Raw genomic sequence first — 19491 nt, 5'->3', positions numbered from 1 at the left:
AAAATGAATGCTGTCCTGTTCAGTATACTGCTGCTGGAAATAGAAAGTAATTCACCAAACGTGTTTAATTAAGTCCACATTCTTGTAGACTTTAAAAGAGTAAAACATAATCAAGACTTGTAATATTAACTATGGTATAATGAGGCAAAACTTGACCAAATTCTATCTAGAAGGTTGGTATCTATCTATCTATCTATCTATCTATCTATCTATCTATCTATCTATCTATCTATCTATCTATCTATCTATCTATCTATCTATCTATCTATCATATTGAAGCTTGAATAACTTCACTGTGAAACTTAGTACCGTAAATATTTAATTTTCTATGTGTGCTGCTGCGTAATTAAAAGGCCATCTGATCTAACTGTTTACAACGCCATATTCAACGCCTTTTCATAGTAGAAAACGGTTGAAAACTGATATTTGCTACATCAAATAAGAATATAGATTTTATAAATTAAGCCCGCCTTCAGGAAAAAGTTGGCCAATCACCGTCCAGGGCAAGAACTTCCGCCACACGGACGGAGCATGTTCCATTGTACCGAGCAGTTCTAAAAGAGTGTCGCAGTTTTGGAGGTGTCAACTGTTAGAATTCCGTTAAAGTTGCTTTGATTGTGGTGACCGGCTGTCGCTACATAGTGAAGAAATCAGATGAGGTCGTTGACGACAGAGTAACGGGCGACTGCAGGGACAGAGTGCGGTGGTTCTCACCGAAGGAATTCCATCCAGCCTCAGCGGCGGCTCTTCCACCTTCTTCCGCCGGTTAGCACTGTAGTAGCTAAATAGCGCTAGCCGCGGTTTGTTTTAGCTCCCGTGAATCCGATGAGTGGAATGTTTTTAACCCGGAGGCATCTCAGTTCGAGTCGGTCAGAAACACAGACGACGAAGGCTGTTAGCTGCGGGATTAGCCGCTAAACCGAGTTAGCTACTTGGCTAGCCAACTGTCGGGTCGCCTTGATTAAAAACAAACAAACAAAAAAAAAACAGCACGACGTGTAGTCAGATACAAACGTTGTTCTGGTGAATATTTATTGCTTGGACTTGAATTTCACCGCAACCGCGCAGAATGAATGGGTTCAGCACAGAAGAGGACAGCCACGACGGCCCGCCGGCTCCACCGTTTTACGGCCAGAGCTGCTGTCTGATCGAGGACGGGGAGCGCTGCGGCCGCTCGGCTGGAAACGCCTCCTTCAGCAAGAGAATTCAGAAAAGCATATCGCAGAAGAAACTGAAGCTGGACATCGACAAGAGTGTAAGATCACTTTTTTTTCCTCCTGAATGTTTACTGAAATTTCCGTTACAAAAGTAGTTTGGGACTCGGAAGTCCTCAGCTGTTGTCGATGTGCTGGTGTTTACGAAGTCCCGCATGTTGACTGCGACTTTAACCGTCAGGCGTTATGCAGGACAGCACTGTCGGCCCGCATCATCTTCCAGGCGTGTCACGTTTTTCTAACACTCCCCCTATTCTCTGTTTGTTGCCTCATCTATTTTTTTTTTAGTGGTTAGTAAGCTTTTCTAAAGATGCAGGGCCAAATTTAGTCGTTTTTCGCGCCGATGAAAATACATCGGTATAAACAACTGATCAACCACAGGGGAATTTGTTAAAGAATATTCTTAGTGATACTGAACAACTAATGAATCAAGTTAGATCACAACTGGCAAAGACAGTTACAATATCGGGTAAAACAATAGCTCTTATCATGCTCAAAGCAGGAAACTGTTTACTCTTAAGAAACGTTCAACAAGTTTGACAGAATAAAACAAGTTTGACAGAATAAAACAAGTTTGACAGAATAAAACACCGTGTTGATACGACAAAACACAAACATGAGTAACTTTGCAAACTAACTTTTTAACCCTACACTAGGCACGACATGGGATGGGATTCTTACGAAATGCCAACTTTCAACTAAAACGCCTTACTTTCAGTCTCACTGTATTTCCTCAAACACTAGTGTAATATTGGTGGTTTTATTAATTGATCAGGAAGAGACATTTCTTCATGCTAGAATGATTCAATATAAGTATTTCATCTGGATTTTTAAACATCAGCTTTAGCATACATAAAAATGTTTATTGATGAAAATATACCTTTTTCTTGTCTTATTAATAGAGTAATAAGTCGATCAATTAGGTGGTTTATTTGCTATCATATTTTCCGGCTGTCAGCTATGCAACAGGTGTCAACCCATTGTGTTAAAACAGTGTTAGTCTAATATTAGAGTAATATTTTTTGTGAATAAAAATATTTCCAAACAGCTGAAAAAGTGACTTTTTCTGGAACTTCAGTGTTCTCAAAATCATGACTTTTTAAAATCTTTGCTATAGCATGATACCATAATCATGGCAGAAATATGCTTTCATTTCCAATGGTTGACCTGAAGTTGTTTTCCTACCTTCCAGGTGCGACATCTCTACATCTGTGACTTTCACAAGAACTTCATCCAGAGCGTCCGCAACAAGAGAAAGAGGAAGACGAGTGATGATGGAGGGGAATCCCCTGACCACGATGTGGAAGTGCCTGAGGTAAGCTGGGGTAAAGCGGACTGCTGCAACTAGTCAACGCTGTCACACCAGCTGACGTGTGTAAATGTTGCTTCAAAAGTAAACTAGATAATATTGTAAGATTTTAATTCAATGCATATCTGTGGGGCACCAGGTAGTTACCATTATGCATATGATCTGAAGTAATGGAAACATTCAGATGCTCTGAATAACAGTTTTATTATTCAGTGCTTTAAAAATAAACTCTAGTTTCAGAGAGAGAAACTGCAGAATTTAAGTCCACAAAACACAAGGAAAACCTGCTCAATAAATTGCAATAACAAAATATTTTTCAGTCAAAAGAGATTATAATATATACTCACATACAATGTAAATAAAGCACGTCTTTTATTTCTAGAATTTTCCTTGAAAATTCAGCCCAAAATTAGCGTGTGCGATGCTCAGGGAAACTCCAACAAAACCCCCAAAGAGCTCCAGCCCAGGAACTACATGTCTCAGCATGTAAAAGTTCAAAACGTGACAGGAAAAGGTTGAACAAGAGAGATTTGTTTGGAAGGGTTGAAGGAGATCCAGCAAGATTTAGATTTGCAAAGTTTTATCTGACACATTTCTTTGGACAGACGAGACCAGCATAGAGATGTTCAGTAGCAATTCACAGCGTCATGTCAGGTGGCAACCAAACACCTCAAACCACAGGGTGGTGGGAGGGTGATGGTTCGAGTTGGTTTCACAGCTGCACGACCAAAACACCTGAAGTCATGGGGATTTTCTTCACACAGCTTTCCTACATGTTTATATTGTAAAACCAATTGTTCACTTCCTCAAAGTTGCCGCTGGTCAAAGTACAGATCAGAAGGCCGTCTCCTGCCTCTCGACGTAAAACGTTCTCATCACTGTGTTGGTGTTTTCAGGTGGATTTGTTCCAGCTGCAGGTGAACACGCTGAGACGCTACAAGCGACACTACAAGCTGCAGACCAGACCCGGCCTCAACAAGGCCCAGCTGGCAGAGGTAAACGCCAGCACACACACACGCACGCACACACACACACACACACAGCGTTCTATCAATAGCAAGTTACACATCAGCTTCTATATTCAGTTGCAAACTCTTTTACAGATGGTCAGATCCTTCAATTTGTCTTAAATGTGTCTTGTTGTGTTTTTGAGTTTTGTCATGCATGATAACAGTTTTGTCTTGCTGTTGATTAAAAGAAAGAAAGAGCATGCTGTGCTCAAACTCAGTTGGAACTTCATTAACACCTCCAACTGCCTTGAATCAGTTTTCTGCTGGGTTCAAAACTTTTTGTCAGTTCCAGTTTGTTTTTGTTAGAAAACAGGCCTTCATTTATTCTGGACAGGTGAGCCATTTCAAGTAATTTCCCACATAATTCAGCAGGGGGTGCGCTATATGTTTCTTTGACCTGTCATGTCCTCTGTTAGTGAAGTAGAAATTCACACTTTCATAAAACTATTTCATAATACACCATAGACAATTAAAAACAAGCAGTTTAATTTTCAGGATGTCGATATTTACGAGATGCGTATAAAATGTGTTTGAAATGGTTTTAGCCAAATGTGTCGTGTTCTCAATTCTGCATATCATTTTGTTCACGCCCAAACGAGGTTCTCACACAGTTGCATTCAGTTTATGGGAGACAAAAAAAGCAAAACATGCATTGAACATTTTTTTGACCAAAACAATCTAGCAATACTTTTGTCACTTGAGATATTTTATGAGGTTTTATTTCTTTGTAAATAGTTTACAACTGTTGTTGTCATATGTGTTGTCACTACAGTGTTTGAGCATAGACATATATCCATGCTAACATACCACAAACTCTTTTGGTTAATTAATAAACAATTGGGATATTGAGATGGTTTTTAGCTGGGACATAATGGAGAGAAATGGTTCATCAGCCTTTTACTAAAGCCACAAACGATTTGCTGGGTCCAGAAGTCTCCAAAGCTGCTTAGAGCTGTAATAATAAAGTCCAATAAGGTCTCTTCGCTTTGCATCCTTAGCAGAAATTTAATGAGGCAAAGGAGAGGATTAAGTATTTACTGGAACCGATGGACATTTATCATTTATTGTGAAAAATCTCTTACCGTGATAAGAATTTTTTACTTATCTTTTTCATGATAAATATGCTATTGATGTTAAAAAAAATAAAAACTGACAGTATGATCACAAATGTTCTTCTCACTATTTTCTCCAGTTTTGTTTCCATTAGCGTACCAATAAAAATGAATACATTTTAAAATATGATTAAGTGCAGTTACTGTGCAGATGGTTGTATAGATCACTTTTTAAAGGGACAGTATCATGTATTTAGTCTCACTTTATACCCCAGTCAAGTAACTGACTGTCAGTTACCACTGTCAGTTGTAATAAAAGTGATGTATATGTCATATGTATAAATATGACTTAAATAAATGTTACTTTACAATTTAACACCCTGAAATTGGGCCTCTGTCTCTTGAAAAAACTCCTCTTTCTGCCTATAACGGCATAACAACGCCTCTGTTAATCATTTAACAATGGTTTTACCAGCGTTGCAGTGAGAAGTAGCTGATGTAATGAGCTCAGTAGATTCGCAGTTCCTCCAGGTGTTTGCTAGTTGCTGCTGGCTAGTCTGAAGGAACTGAGTGAGGGAGTTGAAGGGGAATACTGCTCTGAGAGGCGGAAGCTTGGAAACTGTTGCTCAGAGGAGGAGCTGCAGCTCAAAGGTGGGGTTAGGTCCACCCAGGCGTTTTGCTCAGCTGAATGGTTGCCACGGGAGTTTAAAGAATTTCTCAAACATGCATGAAAGAATCAAGGCAACACTCCAGGTATGTTTTTGATGAGGAAATAACATAAGATGTAAAACTAAAAGCAAGTCGATTTTACATAATACTGGCCCTTTAAGTAAATGGTGTCTCTAAGAAGCTAATTTCAGATCAGGTTGTTTTTCAAGACAATATTTGATGGTGGCACCACGAATGCTGTGCTATGCAGTCACTGTCCTGCTAAACAGCTTATTACCTAAAATCCATTTTTTTAATCTTCATCTTGTAAGTTTGTATGGCCCACCCCTAGTTGAGATGATGTGATGTGACCCAGCTTGTTATATTTCTCCATTAAAAGCCAACTCCGGGTCCAGCAGTGGTTTAGCTCGGGAACTTCACCTGGAATTACCACCTTTTTATTCATTTTTAACCTCTGCTCTGTTTCTCCTCAGACCGTGAGTCGTCACTTCAGGAATATACCTGTGAACGAGAAGGAGACGCTCACCTACTTCATCTACATGGTGAAGAGCAGCAAGAGCCGCCTGGACCAGAAGGCCGACGGAGGCAAACCCCTGGACTAAGCTTCCCTCTGCCGTAACCCCAGCAACAGCTCCACACCAAACCTGGACACCACTATCAGCAGCAGCTCCGCCTCCGTCCCCTTCCCACTGTCGGACCAGAACCTTTGCCGTCCTCTCAGGACGTTAAACAGAACTGGAGGAGACGTGGAGGAAGGACGAGTTTGCTTTCTCACCGTCACTGACCTCTCCATAAGGTCTGTGGAGAAGCAGGGCTCACTGCGGAGATTTACGTCGTAATACTGTAAAAAAAACAAAAAAACAATACAGCATCTGACCTGAAATAACTCAGCTGAATGAAATGTACAATATTGCTGCCTTAAGAGTTTAAAAAATGGAGAAACAAAAAACACTTTGTTGGTTATTATTTTTTTGTTTTTAGCTGGTGAATAGACTGTTAACACATTCAGGAGGAGGAGGCTGGAAGGGAAGGGGTTGAAACAAATGAAATGTTTGAAAAAGGACACAGTCCAGGCTCAGGTTTGCTTTCCAGCTCAAATCTAATCACATCATCGGTAATAATGTGTAAAATGAAATTTAAAAACCTGAAACCAGTTCTGTTGGCCTGTTTTCAGATGGAATGTGACTGGATGGTGAGGAGCGGTGCAGCGCTTTGAGCCTTTTTTTCCTCAGTAGAACGTTGTTTTGTGGGTACACACTGATTTATTTCTGTTCTGTTTTCTTTTTAGTTCTGCTTTTATTCTACGTGTTGTTTGAAGATACCTGCATATTTAACAATGAACCCAAACCTCCACTGAGATAAAATCGGAAATCGAAGGCTTTTTGTACTTCAGAAGAGTAACAGGAAGATGTTATCCAACTTTTTCTCCCAGTTTGTAAGAATTGATTACTGGGAAATCTTTGTCTTGATGCCATTCCTCCATATCAGACTTACTGAAATTCTTAAAGTCTTCACATTTCATTTCCATCTGAAATAATAATGTGAAACGAGGAGTTTCTTTCTGATCTGGTTTGGTTTACAGAAAGGGAAAGCAGGCCGACTGAAGCCTTCATATTCTTCAGAACTGTCGTCCTCCAGCTGTTCTTGTGGACTGAACTCACTTTAGGATTTCTGTTGCATTTTTCTTTGCTTTGTTTTGTTTTCCAGTCTGTTGTACCGTTTTTTTTTATTTTTTATTTTGCTTGTAGGTTTCTTAGTGTCATGTAGATAACATCCGTCTTTATTAACACACAGGTCATGCCTCGTTGTACTGACTGTTGTATTAGAAAGAAAACAGAAGAAAACATATTTAAGTATGGCTGCGTACTGCTCTTAATATTATTAATAAATGTATTGTACAGGCAGAAGAGATTTTAGGGTTTTTTTCAGGAGATTCTAAGGCTTTAGGAGGTGGTTGTTCCACTCCTGTGGTTTTAAAAACTCAACAACAGAAAATGGATGAACCCTCCTGCACCTGTTACTGCACATGACCACTCAGCTGAAAGGCTTTTAGACTTTTATATAATTAAAATAAAAATAAAATAAAACATGGCTTTGACAGTTTACAAATAATTTTCAGTCATGAAAAACACTCTAAATTACCTTGAGTGTTTGAAAATTACAGTTGAGAGGCTACAACATCCACAGACTAAACTAATTACCTAGCTAGTGTTGCCTTTCATACCAGTCCACTGACAACTCATTTCTTGTCTGCGTACTTCACAGTTGCATATTTATGTTGTTTTTGTAAAACCTTAGTCATTCAGAAGCACTGCTCATCACGGTATCTGTCAAATTCAGGGTCCGCATCCTTCGAGTGTCGCATATCGCATCACATCGATGCGACCGTCGGCTCTCCAGATCCGATGACGGCTTCACCGAATGCGGCCGACTTTAATTCATTCTTTTCACTGATATGAGAGACGAGTCTGATGCGTCCTTCTTAAACCATCCTATCAAGTTTCATTGTGGGTCGAACACAGGATTTTAGTTCTTATAACGATAGCAGATGAAGCAGAAGACGGAGAATAGTTTTAAATATAAATGTATTAAAATGCGGTACAAAAATTACAAGCAAGATTTTGAGCTCCAGTTTTACCAGTTTGTGTTTAGCACTGTCACGGTTGCTAAGCGATAGGAAATTGAAAGAGGGGAGGGGAGGAAATCAAAATGTACAGTCTAAACCATCCAATTTCATAGTTGGTCACTTCTGGTTTTCTGGGTCAACGAAGGACCCGGCCTACGTCAGCCAAGAAGATGCTGCCCTGAATTTGGACTTCTTCTTTTTCTTTCAGTTTTTCTCTTTAGGGGTCGCCACAGTTCTTTTCCCCACAGTTCCTAAGTTTGGACACATCCTGTGTTTAACTATATATTATTTGTAGATCAGTTGACATGTATTACATGTGATATGACAGTTTAAGACATTTGATCAAACCAAAAAGGTCTGAATAATATAAGTATTACTCCTTACATTCAACTTTAACTTGATTATTGAAAATGACTCATCTGCTTTTAAAAAAGTATTTACAGGTTTGTAGGGAAACTACAATGAATACATTTAAAATCACATGAAGAGGTTTGTTTTTGTACTTGGAAAAACTGCCAAGTTATGAAAACTGAAGTTTCAGATCCCATCAAAAGTTATTTCTGAAGTTTACAGTGAAACAGAAGTTTGAATTCAAACCCAACAACAATCACAGTCAGATCAATAGAGTTCAATTTAATCCAAAAGAAAAGTGCAACTCCTAACAATAAGATTCACTTCTACATAATCACTTATCCTGAGAAAGCATGAGGGGACAGATGACAGAAATGATTTCCTTTATAGATATAAACTTTCAGAATAGTCTGTCTGGCAGAAGCACCTGGCTTGAGAGGATGGGAAGTAGATGAATATCTTTTTGCCTTTAGAGAAAACTATCTCGTATTTTATTCAAAATAAGGCAGCAGAGAGAGTTTCCCAGAGCTGGTCTGGTAGGATACAGACTGCTCACAACTTCTTGAAAAAAGTTTTTTTTAAAAAAGGAAAAAAATCTGGAAAGTTTCAGATACATAAAACCACCACTAGGGGTCACTGTTGGTCCCTCAAATAAAATGATTTATTTTAGCTTTTTAGAATGTTTGGAAACTTTCTCAGTGAATACTTGGGTTTATTTTCTGTAAAATAAATGTATAGCCAAACCAGAACATCCAAAACGCTTTAAAATACTTTCAATATTTTCAGTTATTTTAAAGTGCTTTCTGAGACAAACATCTGAGAGATATAAAAGCCAAAGATAGATTGATCTAAGTGCAGAATAAATTGCCAGTGTGGTAGATTATTTTTCTACCAGTGGAGATTCCAGAAGTGAGAATTGCAACAACAAAAACATGGACCAAAAGTAAAATTTTCATTTTTGCATCTCTTTAAGAAAAAAAATGCTCGAATCATCATGCAAGTTCTGGTCATAAGCTTTAGTTTCTAACCTTTGAAAGAGCTTATGAGTGCACATAAATCATCTAACTTTATTACAGTAAAATCTGACGCTTATGAACAAAACCACTGGAATTCCAAATATAATGTCATGAAATAATCAATTTATTTATGGAACCAAATAAACCTTCACATCTAACACACATTTCCATTAACATTGCGAACAATAATACAATTTTATTCCACGTTTTTTTTCTTTTTTTCTTCTTTACATTGACCGTTTTACATGTCGGGAGTGAAAAGCTGTGTTAATGTTAGTGTCTCACTCTCGGTTGGTTTCTCTCCTCTCCTCCCGCTGGACAGTGACATTTAAAGTACTGAGGTAGATTCAATTAATTCAACAACAACAACAAGAGTCTGCAGAGTTTCCACCGGCGGAGAGCGCTTGGTTATGACCGCGGATTGAGAGTCAGAATGAAGCTACTGCGTGATGTTCTTTTAGTGCCGTCAAGTCAAAACGGAAGTCAGAATTTAAATTAAGTTCAGGTTAAATTAGAAATTAAATAATCCTGATCAGGAAGAAGTTGCTGCGAAGCCGCTTTCTGGTTGCTGCAATTTACAGGTGCGAGTGAAGAAAAGCGACAGTCAAACGTTAAGTCTCTTAAACGATGAAAACGGTTTGTGATTGGTTAAACATTTTCAACTGTAAAGATTACGAATCAGTGGGGAAAAAAAGTCTCAAATGTACTGCATTTCTTACCTTGTTATTATTACAATAATCAACAGACATAAAAAAAAATGAAAGCTTTGCGCACTCTGATGAGAAATGACGAAAAACACGAAGGCCAGAGAACACGGACACAAATGTTTTTGGCAACATCTGCTTTGACGTGAAGATCTAAAGAGAAACAGTTAAAAAGCAGAAATACCACAAATATCTCTATCGTATTATTATTATTATTATTATTATTATTATTATTATTATTATTATTATTATTATTATTATTATTATTATTGTGGGGAACACAGTCATGAGCAGCGTTCCTGCAGCTCCTTCCTTCTTTCCGCGTTGCTCTTTGATTCTCTCCCTTTTAGCGCATCACTGCGCATGCACAGCGGTGTGTTCGGCCTAAGTCAGAGTGTGTGTGTGTGTGTGTGTATGTGTGTGTTTTCTGAGGAGGTCACTGGTTGAGCTCCAGAGCCCAGACCTGCTGCGGCCACCCGGTCCGGCCCTTCACCTTCTTTTCGCCTCCAAAAGTCTCCTGCAGGCCGTCGGTCTGTGGGGGCAAAAACAGCGAAATCAGCATCCACAACATCATCATCAACATCAGCAGCAGCTCCAAGCAGCAGCGCCTGCTCATTTTCCTCTGTGATCAATGTAAAGTCATTTGGACTATCGAGAAAACACGACTAGCTCTCTGTCTGAACGTTTCAGTGACTTCCAGCATCAGTTCAGGTCCACTTCGTATCCTTGGGCCACGGAACCCATAGACTTGAATTTTGAACATGTATCTGGACTCTGCTCCCTGATTAAATATTTGCTAAATTTGCACTGAAAATTCTACGCCACTTTCTATCTAAATAACGTAAAAAACGTTCGTGGATGCGTAAAGTTATTGGAGTTTATCAAATGATCAAACCAAACCCAGACTTCAACGTCTTTTTTTTTCCTTAAATTTCGATAAAACTTAATTTCAACCATATTTTCACTACTATTAAGTGGATTAAATTCCACTTAATAGTGGAATTATATATATATATATATATATATATATATATATATATATATATATATATATATATATATATATATATATATTTAGAGAGAGAGAGAGAGATGGATAAGATAAAGTTGTTTTCCGTCTAAATGTGCACTCATATAGACATATAGACTCACATAGACATTTTTATAGGACGAATGATAATAAAATACAATTGAACTCTAACCGAGGAAAATGTTGTGTTTGGTATATACAAGTTGAAAGATACCGAAATAAAGACGTCATTTGATTCCTTAATGTGGTTGAAAGATGGCGGGGGTTGGTTAAATGGGCTAACCAGGCTTTACGTGCTTTGTTTTGGCTAAATCTGGATTCAACCAATGGGTTAAAAGCACATTGTCACGGCTAAAAATTATGGAGTTCTGAAAGTGCCACAATTGAATCAACCGTTAACATTGACTTGTTGAGTTTGTCTTTTAAAGTTTTAAGTACAACACATTGATTAATAGCACTTTTGAATTTGTTGTGCAATTACAGAGTGATAATGAACAAAATTAATTCATTCACTCATAAAATAATTACTTAAATGTGTTATCGGGTATTTAAAAATGACCAAACACACAAATTATTTATTACGTTTGTAAGTAGTTAAATATGTCACTAATGAAAAAGTGGGCGGAGTCAATAATGTTATGCAGATCATCATAATTGGCCAGAACCAGACATGATGTATATATTGGCTAGTTAGACACTAAAAGATGCTTTATATCTGAATATGCATATATGTGGAGTTTGATATGGACTATGGTATTTATATTCAGCTACAATATGAATAGGATTTCTAGGGTATGATAAATATTTCATAAATATATATTAATTGCTCAATAGTGATTAAATACTCAGCTTAATTAAATGTTTGTAATAAATCCTACTCAAATATTAGATTAGAATTTCACTGAAGATGTTGGTCCTTTAACAAGTCAACCGTATCTGTCATGTGTTAACGTCAATAACATCTGAGAACAAAAAGATGCCAGGTTTATATGGGTTTTAACAAATAAATCTACTGAATAAAAAAAAAAAATTAAGAGCAGTCATTGAGTTAGTGGTTGAGAAAGTTTCTTTGTTGTTTAAGTTTCTATCCAGCTTCAACTGCTTTAGCAGCAGCGCCAAAACTAAATCTGAACGTTGTATGTGACGTTGTAGTTTTGATCATGACGTATGATGTTTTACCAGTTGTTTCAATAGATATACGATGAAGAAAACAGAATATTTGTGAGAATGTAAGTATTTCAGATAATTTGGAGTAAGTCGATGTTTAAAATGAGTTGGCAAATTACTTAATTAATTCAAGGGTTTTAATCAGTTAAACTGACAAAACGTCTGAATTGAGTCAAATCTACCAAAATAAAATTGATATAAACAGTGAGACCAAATTTAATGATTCAATTCTATTCTGAAGTACACTGTTTTATCAGTGTACTTCAGCTGCTCTTAACCTGTGTGCTCCGTCCAGCTGTGTGTTTGAAAGTTGCATATGTTCAGTTTTGTTTGCACATTCAGTATTTTCCTGTTTAGTTGATGCAGCTCATCTGGTTCTAAATAATGCAAACGAAGCTTTCCTCATCCCAGTCCCATTAATAATGTCACAGGCTGACTAATAATAGCAACTTCAAACAATATCTAATCAGGTTCTGTCAAGATACTTTGCAGCCATAACATTTATGTGTTATGTAAAATAAAGTCAAGCTTACAAGCTGTGCAGTTTATTTGTGGTTATTCAGGTTTTATAGCTAAAGGTGAATCAGTAGAAGTAGATGTTTATGAAGAACCCTGATGTTGATCCAGCTCATCATTTTTAGGAATTTGTTTAAAATAATCCCTAGAATGTCACTGATGGAATCGAACAACGAGATTAAGTTTTTTTAAAAAATTATTATTAGTATGGTTATAAGTGGCAAAAAATTACTTTGACAGGTTTAAAATACACTGTACATATGTTTTGTTTAGTTTTTTTGTTCCCTTAAATTTTAAGTATTTAAAAGTATAGCTTTTGAAATGATTTCCTAACGTTTTTAATTTAGATCAATTAATTCAGTGTCTCATAGTTTCCTTATGTTATTCGGAATTTTTCTGCGTAATTTCTGACAGTTAAAATCACAGACAAAGAACTTTGAACGCAAAAAATGCTTCGTATTTCAGGAGGTTTTCCAGTTTAGTCAGAGCGCTCTGTAAACATTTCCAGGCCTACAGATGTTTTCACTCTGACTCAGACTTACAGGCTGCGTAAATAAGTCACCGAATTACGGGGGGAAAATGCTTCGGATTGGGAATAATTTCCAAACTCATGACAATCCAGGAGGCTCCAGCAAACATAACTCACCAGCTCTCGTTTCCTTTTCAAATCCCGCGTTTCAAATTTCTTAATCTCGGCCTTAAAGCCCTCCGTCTCGCCGGAGTCTTTGGCCAGCACGTCCATCAGATACGCGATGTAACTGGTCGCCAGGCGCAGAGTTTTGATTTTGGACAGTTTGGTGTCTGCGGGAACGTTGGGAATACATTCCCGGAGCTCCGCGAAAGCCGTGTTGATGCTCTCCGTCCTGCGGCGCTCCTTCTTCGGCCCGGACGCCCTCCTCTTTCCCATCCCCGGCTGGAGCCCCTCGAGCCGGCCGTCGTGCGCAGCTCCATGCGCGCCCAGCTCCGCGGAAGGCGTGTAGGGCGCCTGGATCTGGAAATCCGCGGGCACCTCCCCGTGGTTCACCACCCAGCTCTGGAAGTACGGCGCGTCCTGGTGGCACCGCTGGACGAACGGGAAAGGTTCGTGCATCAGGTGGTGGTGGTGGTGATGCTGGTAGCCCCCGATGAGGTTCATTCTGTGCCGGGAAGAAAATGTGCTCGTTCGCCTCCCCCCCCCCCTAAACCGTCTCTGCTCGGGGATCACCAGCGAGCAGAACTCATTCGAAACTGAGTCGAGGACTCTCCTAAATTCATTTACAAGCTTAAAACAACAGAGACTCGATTTATTTCACATGGTCCAAGATTCTTAAAAAGCTCAGCTTTAAAAAGTATTCCAGGGATGAGACGTCAGCGATGCGCCGCCGTCCGGATGAAACTTCTTTTCCCGAAGAGGACGCAGTGACCTGCAGGAGAAATTTGACCCAGCTGAAGGTGTGAGGCCCCAGGTTTATATGAGCTGGATGTGAGCGTGAGAAAGAGGCAACCAATGGAGGAAATGGGAGGAGAGTTTGGAGAGGTTTGGAAGAACATGGTGCCAGAATATCACGGCACCAGAACGCAGGGACCAAAACATCTGCCTCACTGGCATCAGGTTTACATGGACAGGCATAAGTTTGATTTCTTGCGTTTTGTTTTGGTCATTGACGTTTTAATTCGGAGAGTTTTGTGATTCATCGCGCACAGCATTTTGCGGGCCATCCACATGGCTTGTAGATAGGTGCTAAAGGATGGCGGAGTTTTTCTTTCTTTTTTAATTTTTTCTCTCTTTTCATACACAACAGATGTTTTCTCAAAATATTAAGTTCTTATTACAATTTCTTCTTACAAGTTATTAGCATAATGACTAATATTGGCATTTTTCTTTAAATGTAAGAATTTCTTGTCATGCAGGGAGCTGATATTTCCAATATGAAGCAGCTTTAGTTTGATTTTGAAACATGAAATGATTTTATGACAATAACCAATTTATTTGTTTATTTAATTGATTTGTATATTAATTTATATATTAATTTGTTTGTTTGTTTATATATTTATGTATTAAACTATATATTTATTTATTTCTTCACTTAGTTTACCCAAGTCTTTGAAGAAAACTTCCACATTTAAAACGAACTTTGCTGTGTATGTGTTCACATATCAACGTCTCTGGAGTCCATTTTACATGTATTAAAAAAAAAAAATCTTAAAATTTATGTTTCACATTGTATCGCATGTGCTCAGTTTAATGTAGGTACTTCAAAAATAAAAATGTTTTCTGTTTGTTTTTAGACCATGTTTCATACATTCATTTCCTTATTTCATTACTTTCAGTAAAAGCGGAAACGTTTTGAAAGGCCATATAACGATAATTTTTTTGATCGAAATTCCTGATTGATCAATATTTTCCATGTTAAAACATCCGCTTTTATAAAATGTTTTGTTACAGCAGCGGTTATTATTATTATTATTATTATTATTATTATTATTATTATTATTATTATTATTATTATTATTATTATTTTTATTATTCAATGCTATTTTTGAGCCTGACGCGGCCTGCGGCTTTATCTCGCCCCGGCTGCCCTCGCACCTTAAACACGTCATCTTATCGCCATCGCCCCCCAAAAAACATTATCCCATTACATTACGTGACCTTGACGCTATTTGGGAACCATTTACGGCGGCTTCTTATCTAAATACAGCCATAAATCAGGAGGTGTCACCCTGCTGCTGGGGCACAAGTAACTATTCCATAAAAGCTCTCCTGGCCTCTCCGCACTGTTTACAGCGCGCCCTGTTTGCGCATATTTTACCGTTCCAATAAATAATCCGCCCGTCCCCCTGTTGGAGAGGCCTGCACGGAGATCATCTCAGGTTTTTAATCTTTCAAATGCCAAAAAGCTCTGCGTCTTCTTCTGCCTTTCTAACACCAAACCTGTAAACGTATGAAAATCAGAATCAGTTCAATTAGCCCAGATTGAGTTCACAGACAAGGAATTTGACTTCGGAATTCCCCAGAGCATACAGACTTTAATAATATATATAGAAATTTGAAGGAGAAAAATAGAGAAAAAAAGAAGCATAATTTAGAGTTTGCATAATTTCAGGCCTGAAGTAAAACAGACCCGTCCATTTCCCTAATCTAATCAGAAACCCTTAGAAGGCGTTTTACAGTTGTTTGTATTTTTTCTTCTTCTTTTTAATAAGAAAATGTCTCAGAATGAGATCGACATAAAAGGGATTAAACATGCAGACACTATACAATTACCAAAAATTAAAAGTAAACAAAAAATTAATTTATGTATCTACAATTCACATTAAAGATTTTTTTCAACTTTTCTTTTATTCGATGCAGTTTTCAAGTTTTCCTTTCTTTTTTGCAAGTTTTAACAACCCTTTTGTATACATTTCTGATTTTAAATAATACAAAAAATCTCATTAAATGCAGCTTGCTAAGCTAAAATGAACATGTGATGTTTTTTTTTATTATTTGGTGCTTTTTTGAGTCGCATGAACCAAAACCTTGTGTTGCATCGTGGGAAGATCCCTGCACACATGCACACTTTAATGAAGACACCCCATCGTCTCCTGCCGCTTTGCATGTTACCTTCGCTGTCAGTGTGAAGAAGCCCATGCAGACCCCAGAAAGCAAATCTGACACTGTTGATTAAGACATCCACTATGCAGGGATGAAATATAACCCTGCCTTTATGCACCCAGCCCCCTCTTCATCTCTCTCCATCACTTTCTCTCTTTCTTTTCCTGCCTAAATTCTTCCTCTCTGTCCATCACTGACTAAAGCCGTTCTTCTGTCTTGTTTTCTTCCCGTTTCCTTACTATCAGTGCAGGTGCTGAAAGACCTGGGCAGCTGTAATAGGCTCTTCATGCTTTCTATGCTTTCAGGCCCAACATGCACCACTCGTCCCACGGCCTGCAGGCTGCTGCTCTGCCAGGGGAAACATCCAAAATAGGTCACAGAGAGCCATCTTGGCTCTGTTCTGGATTCTCCTCATAATTGTTTGTGTCATCGTGTGGATTTTTCAATAGACACTGCTTCCCCTCCTCTTCAGAGTGCTTACCCTCAAGTCCACATTTCCAAACAAATATTCTCCCTCTCTGATTCACGGTCGGCATGGAAAACGGTGCAAAGCTCCCTCGGTCTCGACTGCGTATCGTGCCGCGGCTCTTTAATATGTCCAACTCTGTTGTGCGTCGAAGCAAACCAGCAGAGCTAATTAAAATTGCAATACTTCAGTTGGACATGTTGCCTTCCTTCTAGTTTTGGGGAATCTGGGCAGAGTGGGGACAGCATGGCATGGCAGCTGAGGAACAACCACAAGGGTTCAGAGGTTTCAAAGGTTCCTCAAGGATCCAGAAGTTAATGGAAGAGGAAATAAGAGTGACTGGAAAACAACCACGTTCAAAGGACGCACAAAAAACATCATTTTTAAAATGCTCACAGTTCTTCTTAAATAAAAGATTGGCTGATGAAAGTAACCTTAGGCCTTCATGTGACCACTTCAGTGTTGAAAACAGTAAAGTCACCACTGACTTTAATACTCTCTGAGGTGGAAACCCAGAAGCTTGGAAACTGTTGCAAAGCACAGCTGAATGGTTGTCATGGGACATGAAAGTATTTCTCAAACATGTATGAAAGAATCAAGGCAATGCTCCAGGTATGTTTTTGAAGAGGGAATAACAATATGAAGTAAAGCTCAAAAAAGTTCATTTTTCATAATATTGCCCCTTTCACAGTGCACCTAAAAGACATCAAGAAAATCAAAAAATTAATAAATTGATACAGGGTCAAACATTTAACCAATGATTTGGTTAAACTTTCAGATGAAGCTCCAGTTGTGTCTTTGTGTCAACCATATAACACAAAATGTTGGCCTGAAATGAAGATTTTCAAACAGTGATGAATGACTTTCAAACACTGCCAACTGTCAAGCATGTAAGTGTTAGTATTATGTTATGGGTCAGGCTTGCTAGTTGTTGGGATGGTCTTCTCAGAATTGCAAGTTTTTCTTTTTATTCTCCAAATGTGTTTTGGCCAAACACTCCAACTTTAGTTGCATCAGACCTGATGACACGTCCTTGATTGCATTTGCAAACAGTAAATGCATGTAAATGTGTTTTTTTCATGTCTGAGTGGCTTTTCGGCCCACAGCATAGAATGACACTCTCTGATCATCCAGCATCTTCTCAATATGGCTCCTTCAGGCATCTAGAAGTCCTATCCAAGAATGAACCAGACTTGATGAAATCTACAGCTCACTTCCTTAAATCTTGACTCATTCCTTCAGATTATTTTTGCTATGATGTCAAACAGGGACACTTCAGTTTCTTCCGTGAGTGTCAGTCCGGTGTGTGTTTAGACAAAATCCACAACATGCATCTTATTTGGATTTATTATAGTTCTATGTAAGTTTATGTACAGATTCATGTAGACAGAAATTACAGCTCTGATTCTGGACTAGCAGATCTCCTGTTCACAGGAAATTCAGTCCAAGTCAGGATCATTCACGGACGTTTTCCAATCTCCAACCATGCTTATTTCTCTAATATCAACACTGATCAAACCCACCTCTGCACAGAACCTTCCACTGAGCCCCTGTTCACAACCAGGTGCTAAAACTAAGACTGCTTTGTAGAAATGTAGTCATTTAACAAAAAAAAAAGAGTTTTGCAGGCTTATGTAATACTGATGACGGTGATATTATGTACTTAAATATTCCTCTTGACTTCTCACAGATGTGAGACATGGGACACTGAGACTCTATTGCAGTATGTAAACTTTTTACCCATCATTGCGTTTTATACCGTTTGGTTAACTGGCCTTCATTGTCCACTCTTCCAGATTTAATAATTGGTTTTTGGCCTCTGTGCTTTGCTTCGTATGCCAACATCTGTAACCTCCACTTACAGATTTCTATTAGTGTTTCTACTTGGATAAAACTAAAACCTCAAGATGTGCATATTAAAGAAGGATTAAAGATATTTTAATAATAACAGAGAAAGATAGCTGTTCCTATTTTTATTGGTTTATTGACATTGTTTTATGTCAATCATTTTGTTATAACGTATTGTTATCTAGTGTGTTTGTTTGAAAGGGGACCTGATGTCTCAATGAGCGCTTCCTATATATAAAAATAGAGCAAATAAAAAACTAACTAACCAGAACTGGTTGCATTATGCAGGTCCGGTGTCTCCTGTGCTGTCTGCCCATATCAGCTTTTGTCTGAAGAGTCGAGATAAAGTCCCTGCTGGAATCCTTCTCTGATCTGAATGAAGCTTTCGTGTAAGCGACTGAACTGAGTCATTCATACAAAAGTGGCACACAAATACTTGTATATAAGCCTTTTTAGTGACATTTTGGAAAGTTGTTTTTTGTTGTGGTAGATATGTAAAACTTTCTCCCCTGAGACAAATCTTGTGATGCTGCCCAAAAATTAAGCTTAAGCATTCCAATCCCTCAACAGGCGGGGAGACTGGATATGTCCCGATGTAGTTTGAAATGTTTACAATTCTTATCTATATCCACTTTAAATTACAAGTCAAATAATAATTTGCTCCACTTTATTCTTTCTCCAAGGTTCTGCACTGGGTCCCTTAGATTTTTTTTTGATTGCATGGTACATCTTCTGCATATTTTGATAGCTTATTATGAAGACAGTTTTGGAAAATCTTAGTCCTTTAGCCCATGAAGTACAATAAGGAGTGTCTTGAGTCATTACTTGTTAGAAATCAATGTTTAAGTGGTTTGTTCATGTTTTTATCATTTTTGAAATGCTGGAAAGTCGAGCTCCATTGTGTGAATGTTAGAATGAGACAGTGGTATAAATAAC

General features: G+C 38.2%; 2 protein-coding genes across 2 annotated transcripts; one reads left to right on the top strand and one right to left on the bottom strand.

Annotated features, from left to right (window-relative positions):
* Positions 1 to 505: 505 nt before the first annotated feature.
* Positions 506 to 7161, top strand: sap30l (sap30-like). Its single transcript, XM_008428461.2, has 4 exons — positions 506 to 1255; positions 2407 to 2529; positions 3420 to 3518; positions 5728 to 7161. Exons 1-4 carry the CDS (start codon positions 1070 to 1072, stop codon positions 5854 to 5856), a joined length of 537 nt encoding a protein of 178 aa, XP_008426683.1. The 5' UTR covers positions 506 to 1069; the 3' UTR covers positions 5857 to 7161.
* Positions 7162 to 9350: 2189 nt separating this feature from the next.
* Positions 9351 to 14292, bottom strand: LOC103461043 (heart- and neural crest derivatives-expressed protein 1). The gene is made up of 2 exons (XM_081615664.1): positions 13311 to 14292; positions 9351 to 10483 (listed from the first exon to the last, which is right to left on the bottom strand). Exons 1-2 carry the CDS (start codon positions 13797 to 13799, stop codon positions 10388 to 10390), a joined length of 585 nt encoding a protein of 194 aa, XP_081471790.1. The 5' UTR covers positions 13800 to 14292; the 3' UTR covers positions 9351 to 10387.
* Positions 14293 to 19491: the final 5199 nt, after the last annotated feature.

Source organism: Poecilia reticulata, chromosome 14, assembly GCF_904066995.2.
Source record: "Poecilia reticulata chromosome 14, P_reticulata-male-v2, whole genome shotgun sequence".
Classification (NCBI taxonomy): Eukaryota; Metazoa; Chordata; class Actinopteri; order Cyprinodontiformes; family Poeciliidae; genus Poecilia; species Poecilia reticulata.
The sequence above is the reverse complement of the archived record's forward strand: the minus strand, read 5'-3'. Positions and strand labels throughout refer to the sequence as shown.